We start from the raw sequence: 21017 nt of genomic DNA, 5'->3' as shown, positions 1-21017 counted from the left end.
TAAATAGTAGATATAAATATGCATGTCCACAAATTTTTAAATGGGACTCTTTTTTGTTTTCTTCCATTCTTTATTTACTTCTTACTTCCTTCATAGTGAGAACCATAACTGCCAAAAACCACCAACATACTCACTCATTTGCTCCATCTACAATATATTCAAATATTTTCAGAATTACTTCAACCACATATATATGCTTTATTTCTTACACACAAAAGTTAGTACAAAATAAATGCTCTTTGCATTTTTCTTTTTTACACTGAACAATATATCCAGGAAACCTACCCTGTATCAACCCTTAGAGATATTTCTCAGTGTCCTTTAAAGCCTCAATGTATCCATATTGAGAATATAGCCAAGTTTATTCAACCAATCTCCTGTATTTGGTCATATATGTAGTTTCAAATATTCTGTCATTTCAAATAATGCTGCAATGAATGACCTCATGTATATGAGTTTTCATATTACTGTAGCTGTATTTTTAGGGTAAAATCCCAGAAGTGAGATGGATGGGTGCAAGAGTAAATGCCTTTATATCTATTGTGTGAGCTCTATTCATAATTTTTGCCTCCCCTTCTACATTTCCTTGGTTTTAATTGGGTAGACATTTTAGATATGGAAACTTTCTGTGTAACTGTTAACATCCATCATACATAGATGACAGTTATAAGTATAAAATTGAATTAAATTTAGTGGGTTTTGGCATTCATCTTACAAGTAGGAAAAAACTAACCTAGGAGCAGGCAAAGACTGGCTTAACTGCCAGATCCTATGCACACTGGCTGGAGATAATGATGTCTGTTTTATATGCACTCATCTTTGTTCAAGCCAGAGGCAATGAGAGCCAGATATGACAATTCTTTAGAAATATGCTCTTCATTACCAAGTACGAGATTGTGATGTACCAGGTACCCATGTGTTATACGTGAATAGAGCCCCATGGGTTCATATAAACGCTGAACTGACAGAAAGACTAAAATAACCCTCCCATGGGTTTCAGGTAGGCTTTTAAGATGCTTTGCTATGTCCCCTGATTGTTCCCTTTTGCCTGGGCCACTGGTTTTCTCCTACAGTAATTTTCAGTACTGGAGAGCAATTATGATTCTCTTCTCTCAGAAATGGATCTCAATTTCAAATCTTCCAAACCTTATTATTGAATTTCAACATACACAAAGAAAGTGCACGTCAATTTAAGCTTGATGAATTTTCACAAGGGTAACACCACCCTAGATCATGGGACAAACTAAATTATCAACACAAAGTCTCCTTTTGTGCCTACTCCCTTCCAAGCATACCCTCCTGCAAATAAAACCATTGTCCAGACCGCTTACAGCATAAGCTTTAACTGCTTATGTGTTTTGTACAAACGGAAATATAAAATATATAATATATTCTTGTGTGTCAATGTAGTCCTTTTGTACAGACTGTATTGCTTTCCTGCACCCAGCGTTTGTGAGGTCAGAAACCTCTCTCTACTGTGACCAGGTTCTCTGTACTGACCCAGGGTCCAGCTCAGATTCAAGTTGGCCACATATGATTGCATTTAGCATTAGCCCTTGACATCTCAGTTTGCAGCCCTGAGCTGCCTCCGGGTCTGGGGGGCAGGTATACTTTGCTGCCCTGATCAGCACCCCCAGCTTTTCCTCATAGCTATTTGCTACTGTGACTTTTGCTACATGTTCTCCCATAGGAAACTTTTGAGCTTTTCACATGTTCCCACAAATGGGAGTTTAGACGCTTTTCTCCTTTCAGTAGGTGTAGGTGTGTGCAACATTTGTCAGTATTCACTAGATAAATGGAAATCAAGAAAATTAACATTATTCTTCATGAAATGTATAACTAATTATAACTACCTATGTGTGCTCAGTCCCTCAGTCATGTTCTACTCTCTGAGATCCCATGAACTGTAGCCTGGCAGGCTCCTCTGTCCATGGAATTTTCCAGGCAAGAATACTGGAGCAGGTTGCCATTTCCCACTTCAGGGGATCTTTCTGACCTAGGGATCAAACTCATGCATCAGCAGGCAGATTTTTTATAGCCGTACCACCTGGGAAGTCCTATACAATGCCTATAGGGCTTATGACTACCTACACAAATGTCCATTAAATTCCATTATTCGGTCAATCTGTTATCAAACACTTACTGAGCACATTCAATGTGCAAGGCACTGTCCTAGCTTGTGAGGCTCAATGTGTAAAAAGACAAATAAAACTCTTTCAGAACTTGGATATAGTCTATCTTTATATCCTCTTAGACCAAAAACAAGGGGACACAGAAACCAAGAACCAGCTTCGGACTCTCACCATCCCAGATCTTGTCATAGCATTTGACTCAGAAAGTACTTTTCAGGTAAGTGTTCAGTAAATGGTAGTTAGTATTAGAAGTGGTGCTTGATATTAATCAAAATGCCTAACACCTCTGCACTTCAATAGAATCAGTTTAGAAATAGATCTGTTTCTAGTAAATAACCACAGATTTTACATGATTGAAGGAAACTAACTATTATTTTGGGGGCTTCCCTGGTGGCTCGGAGGGTAAAGTGTCTGCCTGCAATGCAGGAGACCTGGGTTCGAGTATGTGTGTGTGTATTATTTTATTATTATTTACCCCAACTTTAAACATAAAATAATGATCTGAATACTATTTCTTTGGTCTTTGACTTTAAAAACCAAATGACGTTGACATTACTGCTTATTTTAAGTAAACGTACAGTGTATACTCTTATCTATTACTATTCCAAGAATAAAACTGTGAAATTACCCATGTTAAATATACACTAGCCTTTTTATATAATAAGTCTTGTGAAAAAATCATTGTATGTACCTTCTGGTATCACATCAAAAAATCCTTTCAAAGGGACAAGAAATTTCTTCTGCATTTTTTCAGCTCTGTTATCAAATACTTGTTTGTGCCAGGATAAATGTAAACAGCTTGAATAATTTTATGATAAATTCACAGTCTTCTTCTGTCGCTCTAGGCTATCACCACAGCTCTATTTTCCACTTTGTGTACTGTAACAAAACTGAAAAATGCACAAGCCGGACAGTCACTGTGTGGATGGAATGAACAATCGCGCTTGCTCTGTGCACAGGATGAATAATGCCTTTGCCCTGGGCAGCTCAGCTTTCATACATGAAACGAGGGGAATGTGTTTTTTAACCTTCTCTGAAAAATACTGTAAGAGCTAACAAATGAAACCTGTTGTTTTCAAATAGATGCTCTTATACTCCAAATGAAATTAATAATTACATCTCAAGATGCAACTGGAGGAAACTGTTTTAGTTTCAGGAGAGCTCTTTTCTTTGCTGATGGAAGAAATGTCTATAATTGTTTAGAATGCATGTTCTCTAGAGTCCAGGTTTTAATAAATAACATAGCTCAAGGAATTAGATGATGTTGATTAAATGATGTTCATATGTCACATGGTGTTTAATTCAGAATAAAGTGCTATATGAGATTTAAAACTGGGGCATTTTTTAAAGGCCAAATATTTCTCCTGGGGTGGGTTGAGGGGTTGGTTTTAAAAAGCACTTTTGAATCATCTGTCCCCTACGAGAGGAATAATTCTCAAAATCTCTCTTTGAAATTTTGCTTGTAAATAATTGAATGCAGAGAATCATATATAATTAGTTATCACTCAACCCTTCATGGTTTGACTCAGGTCTATTTTCTGAGTTCATGAGGACAGACATACAATTCCTCTTAGAAGCCACTGTCTTTCTTATAAAACCATCCCCTACTCTTCAAACCGAACACAACACTGCCAACACCGCAGTGATAGCAACTAAGTTTTATTGGTACAGCTCTTACAGGGAAGAACCAATTATGATTCTATGGTGGATCTGTTTCTTCTTCTTCTTTTTTTTTTTTTTTAACCTTTGCTTCCCATTGCTTTTTTCACTAAAAAGATACTGTTTAAATGTAATGGACTGCCTCGGGGAACCCTGCCCCTCTACCTAAATACTAAACCAAAGTGCCTCTTTGTTCAGGACCCTGTCCACCTGAGGGTGGCTCTAAGAAGGGAGAAATTAACATCTCCCTCCTTGAAGCTTGCCATTTTATTTGTAAGATTAATGGCCTCTTTGCTTTATTTCCTCACCTCCCCACTTCTCTGTTCTATAAAAGAACCTGGCATCCAGACTCCAATAAGATGGTTATTTTGAGACATTAGTCTGTCATCTTCTCAGTCTGCCAGCTTCCTGAACAAAGTAGTGTTCCTTGCCTCAACACCTCATCTCTGATTTTACTGGCCTGTCGTGCACCAAGTAGATCTGACTTGGACTCAGTATTATAACTTAACAAAGTACTTTTCTAACAGTTAGGTGTTATGGGTTGGGCTGTATCCCTTCCCAAATTCATATGTATAAGTACATCCTCCAGGACCTCAGAATGTTCTCTTATTTGAAAACAGAATTGTTACATACAAAAGTAGTCAAGATGAGATCATACTCAGGAGATTTGGTGCCTAATCCAGTATGACTGGTATGACTTTATAAAAAGAAATAGATGGTACGTTTGACACTCCCTCACGTATTTGTGCAGCCCATTACAGTTAAAATGTGATAGTCAACTAGTTTCCTGTGGGCAGTGAAAAGAACCAAGGAGAGTCATGGTGGTGAAGGTCACAGGCAAATTAGACAACCCTGGTTTCCAGTTCCAAATGTTAATTCACCATGTACATCAGGAAATGAACTGCCTTCTATAATCCTCAATTTTCACATCTACAGAATGAGCTTAATGATAATAAAAGCCAGGCTTCTTTGACGACTCAGTGGTAAAAGAACCCAGCTACCAAAGCAGGAGATACAGATCCCATCTCTGATCCAGGAGGATCCCACTTGCTACAGAGCACCTAAGCCCATGTGTCACAACTACTGAGTGTGCTCTAGAGCCTGGGAGCCACGACTACTGAGCCTACATGCTGCAACTGCTGCAACACCCGAGAACCCATGCTCTGCAACAAGAAAAGGCACAACAGGGAGAAGCCTATGCACCACAACTAAAGTGTAGCCCCTGCTCGCCACAGCTAAAGAAATGCCTTACAACAACAAAGACTCGGCACATCCAAAAATAAATAAATACAATTATAAAAAAATAAAAACCTATGTATGGAGACAGTAGCATGGAAACATAGACACTACCATATGTAAAAACAGATAGCCAGTGAGAATTTGCTACATAATTCAATGAAATCAAGCCATGGCTCTGTGACAAGCTAGAGGAGTGGGATGGGGTAGGAGGTAGGAGGGAAGTTCAAGAGGGAGTGAAAGTGAAAGCATTGGCTGCTCAGTTGTGTCCAACACTTTGTGACCCCATGGACTGGAGCCAGTCAGACTCCCCTGTCCATGGAATTCTTCAGGCAAGAATACTGGAGTGAATAGCCATTTCCTTCTCCAGGAGATCTTTCTGACCCAGAGATTGAACCCAGGTCTCCCACATTTCAGGCAAATTCACCATCTGAGCCACCAATGAAGCCCTCAAGAGGGAGAGGACATGTTTATAATTATGGCTGATTCATGTTGACATATGGCAGAAACCAACACAATATTTTAAACCAATTATCCTTCAACTAACACAATTTAAAAAAAAGACCAAATTAAAAAAAATTGTGATTTTAGAAAAATAAATAAAGTCTGCATCATCACATTTAAGTTATTTTGAGCATTAAATGAATTAAAGCAACCTTTTTAATAAACCTCAAGAATGCTGGTTCACTCTTATTATTTATTCATTGGCACAAATAGAGTTTTCTGAACCATTCTGCTATATCACAGGAAGGTATTTTGAGACATTGCACTCACTAAAGCTGCACATTAGCATGATTCAGTTCAGTTCAGTTGCTCAGTAGTGTCCGACTCTTTGTGACCCCACGGACTACAGCATGCCAGGCTTCCCTGTCCATCACCAACTCCCAGAGCCTACTCAAACTCATGTCCATTGCGCTGGTGATGCCATCCAACCATCTCATCTGTTCTTGGAATAATATAATATAATATTATATATATACATATATAAACATGATTATAAACCATTTAAAGGGTAATACAACTGATCCACCATCTCATCAAAATAGATCAGTAAAGTTCATGGAAGAAATGCTGATGTTTATCTCTAATAATCTTTTCATTTTGTAAGTACAAACTAATGTTTCTAGAAAGGCATCTTTTCTCCTCTAGGCTTTTGAAAAAGCATTGATGCTGAGTGAACTGTTCAGACAACCTATCAACACGACATCTCATTGCCAGAATGATAATACAGCCTGTAATTAAGCAAGTTTATTCAAGCAAACCAAACGTATTTGCTAAGACATTTTAACATTCTATTAGTTCTTCCTCAAAGTCAACATTGACTAAATTAGTTACTTGGCAAAACTGTGTGCATAAGTGACAGGAGTAATACAGATATGCTCATGGTCACCAGGGACATAAGCATATGAAGGTCACCCAAGATGGCCAGCTTTTATTCACAGTTATTATAGTGATTTTTACTGTCATTATAACTCAATCGTACTATTCTTGAGGACAGATAAGGCAACTAAAGCCCATAAATGGTCAATTAACATGGTTAAATATTCAGTTACAAAGTGTTAGAACAGGGTTCTGATATTTCAAGTCCAGCTCCAAAGCTTGCACTATCTTGTTTGATAAATATTATATATGAATTCTGATTGTTTTCATGTAGTCAAAATAAGCAAATAGTCATTATAGTAATGATGCTTATTGCTAAAACAAACAAAGAAAAATGGTTTTTGTCTCCATATTGAGTATTGGGTCCAGTATATCTGGATTTGTGACTCAGATATAAGTAACATCATGAATTTCAGCTTCAGCCCATTTGCCTTCAGAATGAAGTACTTCATTCAATTCTACACTCTTAAGCATCTGTTCTGTGCTTGCCCATGAACTCAGTACTAAGAGTATTTCTGAGATGTGCCGTGAAGGACTGCACCAACTCCAACATTCTCCCAAAGGTAGAGAATTCACATTATATAACTTAAATATTACTGTTTTAAAGGATATGATTTCAGAATTCTTATAAAAATTTACTTTTTATTCATTTGTTTATAATCTGAAAACTGAGAAAGGGCCATGATTATGTATATGTATGAAATATACACTCACTATCCATTCCTACCTATGTCAGTACAAGAGTCTCTGCTAGTAATGACTTCCTGTAACAGAGGAGAACAAACCCAACGCCATATTGGATCTATCCTTCAGCTCTAACCTTTGTGCTGTGTTGTCTGTGCTTAGTCATGCTGACTCAGCGCTTTTAAAAAAGAATGTTACCTATAGCATGAAATATACATGAAAGCCCATTCTCCAGGCTCTGCCTCCCAGGCTTGACCTTTAAAGGTATAGCACTTAACATTCATATGATAAAAAGTTCTCTCATATGAGATAAAAAATTGGGAAACAGAGAATGACACTTGTCTTGTTGGAGGTTTAAGGGAATACAAGTAACCTGATTTACATGGACAGCCAGAACAAAGGACTTGGGTGCTAAGAAGTTTACAGTGATTGACCAGATCCTTTCCTCTTTTAGTATAAAAGAAGCCTGAATTCTAACTTGGGTAACATGGCTTTTGGGGATAATAGTCCATCATCTTCTTGGTCTGCTGGCTTTCAAAATCACAGCAAATGGTGACTGCAGCCATGAAATTAAAAGATGCTTGCTCCTTGGAAGAAAAGCTACAACCAACCTAGACAGCATGTTAAAAAGCAGAGACATTACTTTGCTGGCAAAGGCCCATACAGTCAAAGATGTGGTTTTTCCAGCAGTCCTCTATGGATGTGAGAGTTGGACCATAAAGAAAGCTGAGCACCAAAGAATTGATGCTTCTGAACTGTGGTGTTGGAGAAGACTCTTGATTGATCAAACCAGTCAATTCTAAAGGAAATCATTCCTGGGTGTTCATTGGAAGAACTGATGCTGAAGCTGAAACTCCAATACTTTGACCACCTGATGAGAAGAACTGACACACTTGAAAAGACCCTGATGCTGGGAAAGATTGAAGGCAGGAAGATAAGGGGATGGCAGAGGATGAGATGGTTGGATGGTATCACTGACTCAATTGACATGAGTCTGAGCAAGTTCCAAGAGTTGGTGATGGACAGGGAAGCCTGGTGTGCTGTAGTCCATGAGGCTGCAAATAGCTGGACATGACTTAAGTGAACTGAGTCCATCATCTTCTTGGTCTGCTGGCTTTCTGAATAAGGTCTCTACTTCTTGTCCCAACAGCTCATCTCTCGATTTATTGGCCTGTGATGTGGCAAGCAGTCCTACCATGTTGTACCTGATAACATTCCCACTTTTCTTCATAGCACCATTTTTTCTCTACTTAACCAATAATACTTAGCTCCCCTAGAAGGCTTTACAGACCATGACCCTCAACAATTCTGAATGAATCCATTTTCTGTGTGTTCACAGAACAACCTGTGCAAGCTGCTACCCATTAGGACACATATAGTCATTCAAAACAATTTAAAATTTATGTATTTAGCATTACCACTAGATTTTTTTTTTTTTGCCCTAGAAGGCAGTAATTGTGTTTATCTCCAACTTTCAGTAAATAGTAGGTGCTCAGCAAGTACCTCTCAAAGCTGATTCCCTTTTCATGATAAGTCTGTCTGAAATTTGCACTGAAAATTCTAATTCTTCTAACTCTGCCTTTGGATTTGGAAACACCGGGTTCAATGCTAATTCCTCTTTCTCATGAGAGCTACTCAAATATTGAAAACAGCACTGTCTTTAGTATGTACCTGAATCACTTATGGATATTTTTTTAACTGAAGTATAGTTTATGTACAATATTGTGTTAGTTTCAGGCATACAGCAAAGTGATTTGGATATACATATGTACACACATATATACTTTTCTTTCAATTCTTTTACATTATAGGTTATTACAAGCTATTGAATATAACTTCCTATAAAGTCTTATACTTTCATCTATTTTATGAATATATATGGCAGTGTGCATCTGTTCATCTCATACTCCTAAGTATTTTTAAGCTGTAGATTCTGATTAGAAAGATCTGTGATGAATTCCTGAGATTCTGCCTTTCTAACACATTCCCAGGTGATGCTGCTGCAGAGAAGTCTTGGCGTATCTGGCTTGCACACTTCATGTGGGCTCTCTAACTCCATAGATAATCAGCAGACTGTTTCAGCGAATACTCATAAGTCTGTTTTGGAGTCTGCTGATCTTAACATTTTTCAATTAGCCTAAGATGATATGAAGGAGAACTGTAGTCAAAATAGGTTAAATATTTTCCTTGATTTCCAAAGTTAATAAAGGCGAATTTTTAAACTAAATCTAAGGGAAGCATTACTGTCATATTTTCACTGAAGTTTAATACAAACATGTGAAAGATCTGTCCAGACACAATTTGTACTGCAATGAACGGGACTCCATATGGCAATAGGATCACGATTCAAATGACATAAATTCACATGCTCAGTTATACTTAAAAATGAGTTATTAGTTATTTCAGGTTGAGATGCACGACATAATGTAATATACATGCCAATATGTTAATAGAGAAAAGCTACTGTGAGGTGCAAGTAACAGGCTCTTTTGAAATTTCAAGAACAAATCTAATATAAAATACTATGGTGATATATCTATGAGTCACAAATCCATAAAATTTAATAATTAAGGTGTTAATATGAGCCAGTTATTGTCTTAAGATCTTCATATGGATTATCGATTTAATACTGACAGCCATAGAGGTAGGTACTACTGAGGTGAGTGAAGAAGGTACTGTTACTAGTGATTTTACAGATGAGGAAATTTAGGCATAGAAAGTTTAAGGAATCTGCCAAAAGTTACACAAATCTATGTAGTAAAGTTATGACAACTGGCCTGGGTGGTCTGAATCCAGAATGTACCACTGAGCTATTATTTCCATTGCTTTTTGGGGGCCCACAGCCACACAAGCAGTGTGCCTTCCCGTGCTCTCAGCTCCCCGCTGTAGGTTTCCTGGGTGTGTGTGGGTGTGTGCACATGTGAGTGCACGACCTCAGTGTGTCCGACTCTTTAGCATCCCCATTGACTACAGACCACCAGGCTCCTCTGTCCATGGAATTTCAAAGGCAAGACTCCAAATTCAAAGGAGTGAGTTGCCATTTTCTCCTCCAAGGGATCTTCCAGACCCAGGGATCAAACCTAGGTCTCTTGCATTTCCTGCATTGGCAGATGGATTCTTTACCACTCTACCAGCTGGGAAGCCCATCCCAGTGTTCCTCTATAATCCACTAAGTTACCTCTTAAGCAGAGACATGCATCTTACGTGAAGGAATTGCTATTTATTCAAAATTTTTGTAGGTGCCTATCAATATGTTATATAAATCTGCATTCACCTGGAGCCATTTAGCTTGATGTCACCTAACTCCAAGCTTGATCTGATAAGGAAGTATTAGCATCTCCATTATTTCAGTCCAGAGTAAAATAAAGCACCTGAGAACGTCCTTATGCTTAACGAGAACATTTCTTCCTTCAGAGAGTTCTCCAAGAAATCAAACACACTTTAAAAAATTACAACAATGATTACATATATTCTGTTTCATCTCATACAAGAAAAATACTAGATGGTGAATGATTATATACAGTTATTTCATTGCCTGTAAGAAAATGTATACGATTATATCATTTTCCTTTTCCTAACAGTTGTATGGCAATAATATATTCACTATTATTAATAACATAGCATTTTTATCTTCTAAATTGTGGGGGAAGGGGATTGAACATATAACCATGTCAATTATAATGGTTCTACATATGTGTAGACTAGTAAGTGACTCACAAATTGACACAAGACAAAATCTCATAACCTCTTAAAACACACATGGTACAAACTTGTATTTAGAAAGGTGATCAAAATTCACTAGTGGAGGCATTACAGTATATGCAAAAGGATCTGCAATACCCACTCAACTTATTAAAATTCATGAGACTTTAAAAATGTCACCCATCCTAAGAGGGGTGTAAGCAGAAAAATCTATTTCACAGAAATAAGAAGCCTATTGCAAACTCACCTTGGAAATTATTTTCTTCCATACAATTCCTAAAAATGTCTTACCCTATTTATTTCAAGGGTTATTTCAGAAACAGTTTAATGCAGATTACTCTGATATGTTTTATTTCTCAATAAACTATTTATAATATTATTTTAAATATATCCACCTGGCTTATTTCCCCAAGTGGCTGATTGCAGCAACAATGCATGTGTGTACATAAATAAGCAAGAGAAATTCCTATCCATTGGTGAAAAAAAATTCCTTTAGTGTCCTAAATGTAGAAGAGGCTGTTATTAATTCTATCTGATGGATGAGATAGAAGCAAGTGATGAGGATGGGTGTCTTCCTCAGTGTCATATGCAGGAAAAATTCTAGATTTTTTTGGAAAGAATTTAAGTATACTATTGAATTGTAAAACAGTTATGTTTTACATGTAATTGGAACAGATTTTAAATGATTTGGAAAACTTGTCCAACCACTACAACAAATGGTTGAAAAGACAGAACAGAATACTCCATTTGTTTTTAAACAATATCCCCTTACATGGCTCATTGGACCCATGGCCATTGTTATGGAAACAAATAATTTGTTATAAACACTGCCAGGGCACTTGGCTTGGAGCGAGGTCTGTTAGCCATGCCTCCCAAGCCTGCCCTGCCCCGGCAATGGCCACTGCACTCGTGAACTGGAAAACATGCCAGAGATCTGTCCACATTACACTTCCTTGTCATAATATTTTCATCAAAAATATTGTCAGATATTATAATTCTTGAATAAGAGTAAATGGGCGAGCTGGATCTGGAAAGGAGAGAGGGAGTCTAAAAAATCTGGAAATTACAATGACTATTGTCACTGAATACAAATACTACACTAGTTTTGTAAAATGCTTCTGAGATTGGCAATCAATAATACATTTCTAAATCCTCATAGTTTGCAAAATTTCTTACATAATTTCACTTACATATTTCAAAAGGCATCATTCCTATTTCTCAGAGAAGAAATCTGAGGCACAAGAGACATCTAAATTTTATAAAACCAAATAAATGAACCTATATACTTGAATTCAGAACTTTGGAATCCATATCTTGGTTTTCTCTTTCCAAACACACAGGCTAAGAAGGATATTTTAGGAAATTTATATTATGCAAATCTTGGCTGATGTGCTATTTGATTTTATAAAAAAAGTAGAAAATGCATGTTCCAGCTATTGGCTTGATATTCATAAAATCAAAGAATTTACTAAATCAATCTGCTAATTACTACTTACTTTCCAGATTTTTTTAATGTTTTAAAGTTATTAGAAACAATTAAGTTTTGTGTGTCTATGTGTATATATATACACATATATATATGGAAAGTATGTAAGAACAAAGAGATCTGATTTTTTTTAACACATCTAGGAAATTAATACTCTACTTAATATTGCTTAGTGAATACAAACTTACATATTACTATATCCTTGATAAGTATTTAACCATGCAATTTAAATATGATAAAACATTTCTGTTCTATGGGACTTTCCATTTAATATATTCAGTGATTACTGATCCTAGTCTGATACTATTAACAAAAGAGGTAAAAAACTATTTAAAAAAATAATTAGGAATATACAAGCATTTTCTAACCATTAAAAAACATTTTTTAAGAGAAAGAAAAATGGTTTACAAGTCAATTTGTAATATGTTACTATCCTGCAAATTGGAGAAGGAAATGGCAACCCATTCCAGTGTTCTTGCCTGGAGAATCCCAGGGACAGGGGAGCCTGGTGGGCTTCCATCTATGGGGTTGCACAGAGTCAGACATGACTGAAGCGACTTAGTAACAAAGCAACTATCCTGCAAAACAGTAATAGTATATAAAGAAAGCACTCACTATTAATACTCCAATTTCCTATTTTGGCCCCAAATATATACATTCAAAGCCAGTAACAGAATTTCCTAAGCAAAACTAAATGCAGCTTCTTAGAAAGACCTGTTGGAATTTCTTACTGAATGTAATGTTTAATGGACTTTTGATAAGAAATGCTTATATAGAATCCTTCCTTTCTCTCTAACAGATTGTACAGAGGAAATCTGAAAATACCTTGGAAAGTATGCAAATTATAGTTTGTAGAATATGTAAATGGAAAATTTTTCTTTGGCAATTTTACCAACCTGCACATATTTTCCTTTTATATTGGAAATAAAATTCTAAATAGAAGGAAATGGCATTGTGGATAAAGTGTAAAAGATTCTATAATGCTTTAGTATCATCAAAGAGGAATAAGAAGGCTTAACTAGTTTAGCACATTTATTTAATAGCAACTCACATATTTGAGTATTAAATATTCAGATAAACTCTTCTTCAGAAGTCTCTTTAAGAATCATTCTCATTCCACAGTATGAGATTGATGACTTTAAAATCTTGTGAGACTGTTGTAATTTCTTATTTGCATGACCCATTCTTCACTTATTTTAACATTATCATCCAATGGTCATAAAATAATTCAGAATCTCCATATGGGCATTTAACAAAAATATAATAAAATTGGTCATGGTTGTCCATTTCTGCAACCATAGATAGAATAACTATTGACATTTGTTAAAAACAATACTAAACTGATTGAATGGACATTACACTGCATTCTCCTCAGGTAACCAATTTTTTTAGGAAAGGATAGTTAAAGTAACCTTAAAACTTCATCAGCTTTGAAATCTTTTTACTCTAAAACTTTACATCAGATAAGGTGTTGTCTATTAGAAAAACATCCAATCTTATCTATGTGAGAAATCTCTTTTAATTGCAGTATACATTATGTTAAACAGTTAGATTAAAAGAGATATCTAATTACCATTTTTAATAAATTTAAGGTTTCCCTGATAGCTCAATTGGTAAAGAATCTGCCTGCAATGCAGGAGACCCTGGTTCAATTTCTGAGTTGGGAAGATCCCCTGGAGAAGGGATAGGCTACACAATCCAGTATTCTTGGGCTTCCCTTTGTGGCTTACCTGGTAATAAATTTAAGTGAAGTATATTTTTGGTTGAGATCTGTAAGTGCGAAACTTTATTACATAATGCATGTTAAGACATAAGTTCAAAAGTACTCAAGAACTTTTAAGAAACAATGAATTTTATCTCCTTTATAAAACACCAAAGCAATGAACTATTTTTCACACTAGCAAGGAATAAAACACATCTTCAAAGATTTTTTGGTTTTCATTGGCCACGCTTTGATTACTATGGGATTTTAGCCCCCCAATCAGGGTTCGAACTGGGGCCCCCAGCAGTTGAAGTGGAGTCCTAACCACTGGACCACCCAGGAATTCCCTGTCATAGATTATTAAAGTAATGTAAACTTTATTGCAGGTTCTTTGGCATTTAAGTATATTTTGCAACATTTAGCTTGTGTCTCAAATTTGTTTTGATTTATAAAATTTTATAATTAACTCACCATAGTTTTATCTAGAAATAATCATTCATTGCTTATCATGTTCTTAGTTTTAATGAGAAGTACATGATTTGAAAGGAAGAAACAAACATAAACATCAGAGAAGCAAAAAACTATAGAAATACACACTTTATCACCATCAGAAAAAATTGAGAGTCCTCTATGTAGATGTATTAATAGCTTACCTTCACAATTTGTGATATTTTCACTGAAAGACCTTGTCTCCCTGACTCAACCTCTGGCATTTTATATAATTCAGAAAAGTACAAGTCATGCTGAAAAATGTCACCCTTTTTAGATGTTTGAACTCATGTCTCTGTATTTAGTCAAAATGAGACCCTCCTTTACTGCTAAGTGGGTTTTCCAGATGGTGCTAGATCTGCAAATGTTGGAGACAGAAGAGACATGGGTTCAATCCTTGGGTCGGGAAGACTCCCTGGAGCAGGAAATTGCAAACTGCTCCAGTATTCTTGCCTGGAAAATTCCATGGACAGTGGAGCCTGGTAGGCTACAGTACATGGGGCCAAAAAGAGTTGAACATGACTGAGTGACTGAGCACACACTTACTGCCAATTATCTGGTAAATGAAGTCTTAATATCACTGCATTTTAGCAGCCATCTTGAGGGCAGCCATCTTTATAAGCACCCATCTTTATAAGCAGCCATCGTTAGAGCAGACATATTTAGGGCAGCCATCTTTATAAACTGTCTGAGTGAATTATAAACATCACTATGAACAAAGCTAGTGGAAGTGATGGAATTCCAGTTGAGCTATTTCAAATCCTAAAAGATGATGATGTGAAAGTGCTGCACTCAATATGCCAGCAAATTTGGAAAACTCAGCAGTGGCCACAGGACTGGAAAAGGTCGGTTTTCATTCCAAACCCAAAGAGAAGCAATGCCAAAGAATGCTCAAACTACCACATAGTTGCACTCATCTCATCCCCTAGCAAAGTAATGCACAAAATTCTCCAAGTTAGGCTTAAAACCTATGTGAATCATGAACTTTCAGATGTTTAAGCTGGATTTAGAAAGGGCAGAGGAACAAGAGATCAAATTGCAACATCTGTTGGATCATCAAAAAAGCAAGAGAGTTCCAGTAAAACATCTACTTCTGTTTTATTGATTATGCCAATGTCTTTGACTGTGTGGGTCACAACAAACTGCGGAAAATTTGTCAAGAGATGGGAAAACCAGACCACCTGACCTGCCTCCTGAGAAATCTGCATGCAGGTCAGGAAGTAGCAGTTAGATCTGGACATGAAAAAAAAAAAAAAAGAACTGGACATGAAACATCAGACTGTTCCAAAATTGGGAAAGGAGTTCGCCAAGGCTGTATATTGTCACCCTGCTTATTAACGTCTATGCAGAGTACATCATGTGAAATGCCAGGATGGATGAAGCACAAGCTGGAATCAAGATTGCTGGGAGAAATATCAATAACCTCAGATATGCAGATGACACCACCCTTATGGCAGAAAGTAATAAACTTAAAGAGCCTCTTGATGAAAGTGAAAGGGGAGAGTGAAAAAGCTGGCTTAAACCTCAGCATTCAGAAAACTAAGATAAAGGCATGTGGTCCCATCAATTCAGTTCAGTTCAGTTGCTCAGTCATGTCCAACTCTTTGTGACCCCATGGACTGTAGCACCATAGACCTCTGTGTCCATAACCAACTCCTGGAGTTTACTCAAACTCATGCCCATTGAGTCAGTGATGCCATCTAACCATCTCATCCTCTGTCATCCCCTTCTCCTCCCTTCTTAAATCTTTCTCAGCAACAGGGTCTTTTCAAATGAGTCAGGTCTTTGCATCATGTGACCAAAGTATTGGAGTTTCAGCTTTAACATCAGTCCTTCCAATAAACACTCAGGACTGATCTTCTTTAGGATTGACTGGTTGGATCTCCTTGCAGTCCAAGTGACTCTCAAGAGTCTTCTCCAACACCACAGTTCAAAAGCATCAGTTCTTCAGCACTCAGCTTTATTTATAGTCCAACTCTCACATCCATGCATGACTACTGGAAAAACCACAGCTTTGATTAGATGGACCTTTGTTGGCAAAGTAATGTCTCTGCTTTTTAATATGCTGTCTGGTCACCATCACTTCATGGCAAACAGATGGGGAAACAGTGGAAACAGTGACAGACTTTATTTTCTTGGGCTCCAAAATCACTACAGATGGTGACTGTACCCATGAAATCAAAAGATGCTTGATCCTTGGAAGAAAAGCTATGACCAACCTATACAGCATATTAAAAAGCAGAGACATTAACCTGCCAAAAAAGATCTGTCTAGTCAAAGCTATGGTTTTTCCAGTAGTCATGTATGGATGTGAAAGTTGGACTATAAACAAAGCTGAGCGCCCAAGAATTGATGCTTTTGAATTGTGGTGTTGAAGAAAACTCTTAAGAGTCCCTTGGACTGCAAGGAGATCCAACCAGTCAATCCTAAAGGAAATCAGTCCTAAATATTCATTGGAACGAGCGATGTTGAAGATCAAACTCCAATACTTTGGCCACCTGATGTGAAGAACTGACACATTTGAAAAGACCCTGATCCTGGGAAAGATTGAAGGTGGTAAGAGAAGAGAATGACAGAGGATGAGATGATTGGATGGCATCACCTACAAAATGGACATGAGTTTGAGCAAGTTCCAGGAGCTGATGATGGACAGGGAAGCCTGGTGTTCTGCAGTCCATAGAGTCGCAAAGAGTCGGACACAACTGAGTGACTGAACTGAACTAAACTTAACTAGTCCATTATGATAGGAGACGATTTAACACTTTCTCAATTTTGGAATGAAAACTTTAAAGAAACATAAATCTGAAAGATAGTTTGGAGTCTGGCTGCAGCTCTTCAAATAACTGCAGTTTAGAGATAAAATAATGATTGATCTTCTGGAAGAGCTTGTGATCTGAGCCTTAATTGTCTACTCCCAGTTAGTTGGTTTGTGTAGTCACTTGGTCAGTATCTCTCTCTTTCTGCTCAACTTTAAGGAAGGTCCTTTCTAATTTTCTGTTTTGCCATTGTTTTTCACAATAGACCTCCTCCATGCCCATTTGGTGGTAGTAGTGTTAGTCACTCAGACTCTTTGCGATCCCACCAACTGTAGCCCGCCTGGCTCCTCTGTCCATGGGAGTCTCCAGAGAAGAATACTAGAGTGGATCCTCAATCCACTCTTGGTTGAGGATCTTCTCAACCCAGTGAACCTGGGTTTCCTGCATTACAGGCAGATTCTTTACCATTTGAGCTATAGGAAAGACCTTCATGCCCATCTTACCTATAGGCTGAAAACCAATCTACAATAGGGTTCTCAGTGCTAACTATACATTAGAATGACTGGGGGAGCTTTAAAATCTCAATGCCTAGGTTTCATTTTAGACCATCTAATTTCAAATCTCTGGAAATGATACCCAAACATCCATGTTTTAAAGCTTTATAGGTTATTCCATTGTGTATGCAGGGTTGAAAACCACTTTTTAAAAAATATAAATTACACCTGTTATTTAAACTTAGCTTAATTGTGAGATGAAGACTTTCCATGAAGAGAAATTTTCCTCCTTACTTGCTTCCTACAATTTACATATCCCAATATACAAATGTTCTTGCCATGCAATCAAGGCTTAATAGAACTTCTTTCTAAAGGACTACTCTGGCATATGTACTTTTTATTATCAGAGTATTATATCCTTATTTCACATGACAGTTATGATCATGGACAACTGCTGTGGAAATGACCACCTACTCAAGTTCAGAGCACTATACTCTGCCTGCTCACAAAAATTACTTAAGAGTTTTAAGCTGTAACCTTTCTGGGAGTGGGCCCTGATCAGGTCAAAAATCCCCAGCATTCTGTCTAATATATAAATTAAAAACAAATTCCTCCCATTCCTCCTTCTCCTCCTCCCACCTCATCCTTTTTGTATCTTATTGATGACTTTACTTGATTTTGGTTATGATTGCCTTAAAAAAAAAAATAGATCCCTTAAAATTTAGTATTTTATAACATATATAATTAATTTATATGTTGTGAATATTTGATTGAATACACACAACTTTCCAATTTAATTAATATAGTTTTAAGAGTAAATGGATTATACTACCTTTTTTCCTCAGAATAAAAAAATAATAATAAGATGCCTACAGATCTGTAGTAGGGGTTTAAATTACCATTATGTGTATTTTCTTTGCTATCTCACTGCTCCTACTCCTCTAAATTATTTCTTTATAATTTCAATATTTTACTCAAATTGAAGATCTCTGTTCCTAAAAAATATCAGAGTCATTAATATAAAATACTACTTACATGATTCTAATTTAATTTGCCTGGGTGGGCCTGGCATTCATATACTTTAAATTCTTCTCAGGCAACTCAAAAGCGTAGCCCAGATTGAGACTCATTGCCCTAAGCCTTGGATAGAAACTGCAGCCTAAAGAAACATTCTTCAACCAACAAGAATGTATGAATAAACAGCCTCTTGGTGATTTTTAATACATAAATACAGACAAGTGCACACACCTTAGAGTGAGGACTAGTAATATTTTAAAATACTTAAAATTGAGAAGGGGATGCTCATCATGGTGTCTAATGTACTCCAGAGCTATGGCTGGTCTATTTGCTTTTTCTTTAAAACTATTTTTCTACCTTATTGTCCTCCTCATACATATGGTCAGTAGCTACGGAGTGGTTCTAAACCCCTTCATGATGACATTAGCTCCTCGAGACTAGCAGAAAACCTTTTGTAAAATGAGCACTTAATTGTATTGAACTCCCCCGTTCACCAAAATCTAATAGATTGACCTTCCCCCACTGCCTCTTTGGAGCAGTCTCTCAGAGCTATCTGAGGTGCTGCGTCCCAGGCTGGAGCCTCATTTTGCCCCAAATAAATGTTAACTCACAGCTCTCAAGTTGTGAATCTTTTTCAGTTGGCAGAGGCAAATAGTTTTTTGTTTTTTCCTTCTATTTACTTAATTCTCAGTTCAGAATTTGCATAGTTTGTTTCACTGCAGATCTGTGCTACAAACTAAAATACAGTTACTTAAAACATTGTGCTTAAAGAATTCTATTATTGAATTATTTACCTAATTTTTTTTTCAGGTTTCAACACAGTTTATTGGGTGGTCTTATTGTCTGTGAAATACACCAGAGGTTGCGGGAGGAGACATCCATTGCATTGACTTTGCAAGATAAGGGTTTTTCATCACTAAGAAAAGGCTTGGGGTGGGGCAGGGTAGGGCATTCTGGGTTTGGTTTCATTTTCCCATCTTCTTTTGCTTTGCTCACATTTCTTTTCTCTCTCAGAAAGTACCAGAGGACACACACACATGGAAACAAAAATAGCAAGATCAGTCTCCAACCACTTCACTCCCAAGCCCTTCCCCAGACTGTACCAGGGATGGGAGGAGTCAGATAGCTACTCCTCAGCCAAAGAACACACCAGAATCCACTATCTTTTTCAAATATCTGCAAACTCAATTCTGTGTCTTTTTCTGACAGTGACTCACCCAGATATTCCCATCTTGATGGTAGGGTTTCCAGTTTCTCCCAGTGTCACTGTACAGCATGCGATACTGGGTCACCCAGTCTGAGCTGCTGTATCTTCCTTGAGTTGCTATGGCACTGATCTGCTTCCGGTTGCCAAAGTTAACCTGAAGCCACTGATAATGGTCACTGTCTGATGGAGACCATCCCCCAGCACCTGAATAAGGTAGAGACAAGAGGAGGGAAATAGGTATTTAATGTTGAACTTCTACAACTGACAACAGATCATTCTCCATCTTTTAATTGACATTGGAAGTACTATATTTCACAGATACATTATCAAGCGTCCTTTATAGAAGCCACAGGGATTTCAACTAATATTCTTCTAGCAGGGTAACACTGACACTCTGACCCCTTTATGGTGTAATTATGTGCTCATTTTCTCCTGAGCAAACGTCTTCATAATTCCTCAATTAGATCTTATTAGTACATGTCAAACTCTAATTGGCTGAGGCTTGATCAATTTACCATGAATTCTTCAACTAAAAATCACTAGGAAAAGATATGTAGCAATCTAACATTTCCTCATGTAAAGATTTATCTTTAAGTAGATCATAAATGAAACAAAATGCAACCATACACACTCTAAAATATATATTTACTTTAGAAAGTTCAGGGTTGAAAGAACACTACTAGCTCTCAAGATGAGGCCTCATCTTACATCGACTCCTGAGACCTAAAATATATAGTAAATTAGTTAGTATGTTCACTAATACTTAAGAGCCATACAACCAATGACTCTAGATGAACACATTTCTAGGAAAATCATAGAGTCACTAGATGAAGTGAAGCTTCTTTTGGTAAAATAAAGTAAACGACTGGCAAAGAGTAAGAATGTGAAAATATCCATTAGAGAAACAGCACTAACCTAGAACAAAAAGACTCCTAATTTATAACACTATGTGAAACAACTATGATTTCACATAAATAGATTACAGAAAATATGGCATGATGCTCAATTCTAAGAAGCAATATAATTTTTTGAGTGAGTTTGATAACTAATGGTAGTAAATAATAGGAAAATAG

General features: G+C 36.9%; 1 protein-coding gene across 1 annotated transcript in view; it reads right to left on the bottom strand.

Moving 5' to 3' along the window:
- Positions 1-21017, bottom strand: part of CNTNAP2 (contactin associated protein 2) — a 1639050-nt gene that overhangs the window by 1545077 nt on the left and 72956 nt on the right. The window contains exon 3 of the mRNA XM_070787139.1: positions 19955-20148. Coding sequence (XP_070643240.1) covers positions 19955-20148 — 194 coding nt within the window. The remainder of the gene's footprint in view (positions 1-19954; positions 20149-21017) is intronic.

This window comes from Bos indicus, chromosome 4, assembly GCF_029378745.1.
Source record: "Bos indicus isolate NIAB-ARS_2022 breed Sahiwal x Tharparkar chromosome 4, NIAB-ARS_B.indTharparkar_mat_pri_1.0, whole genome shotgun sequence".
Classification (NCBI taxonomy): Eukaryota; Metazoa; Chordata; class Mammalia; order Artiodactyla; family Bovidae; genus Bos; species Bos indicus.
This window is presented reverse-complemented; position numbering and strand designations above follow the sequence as displayed.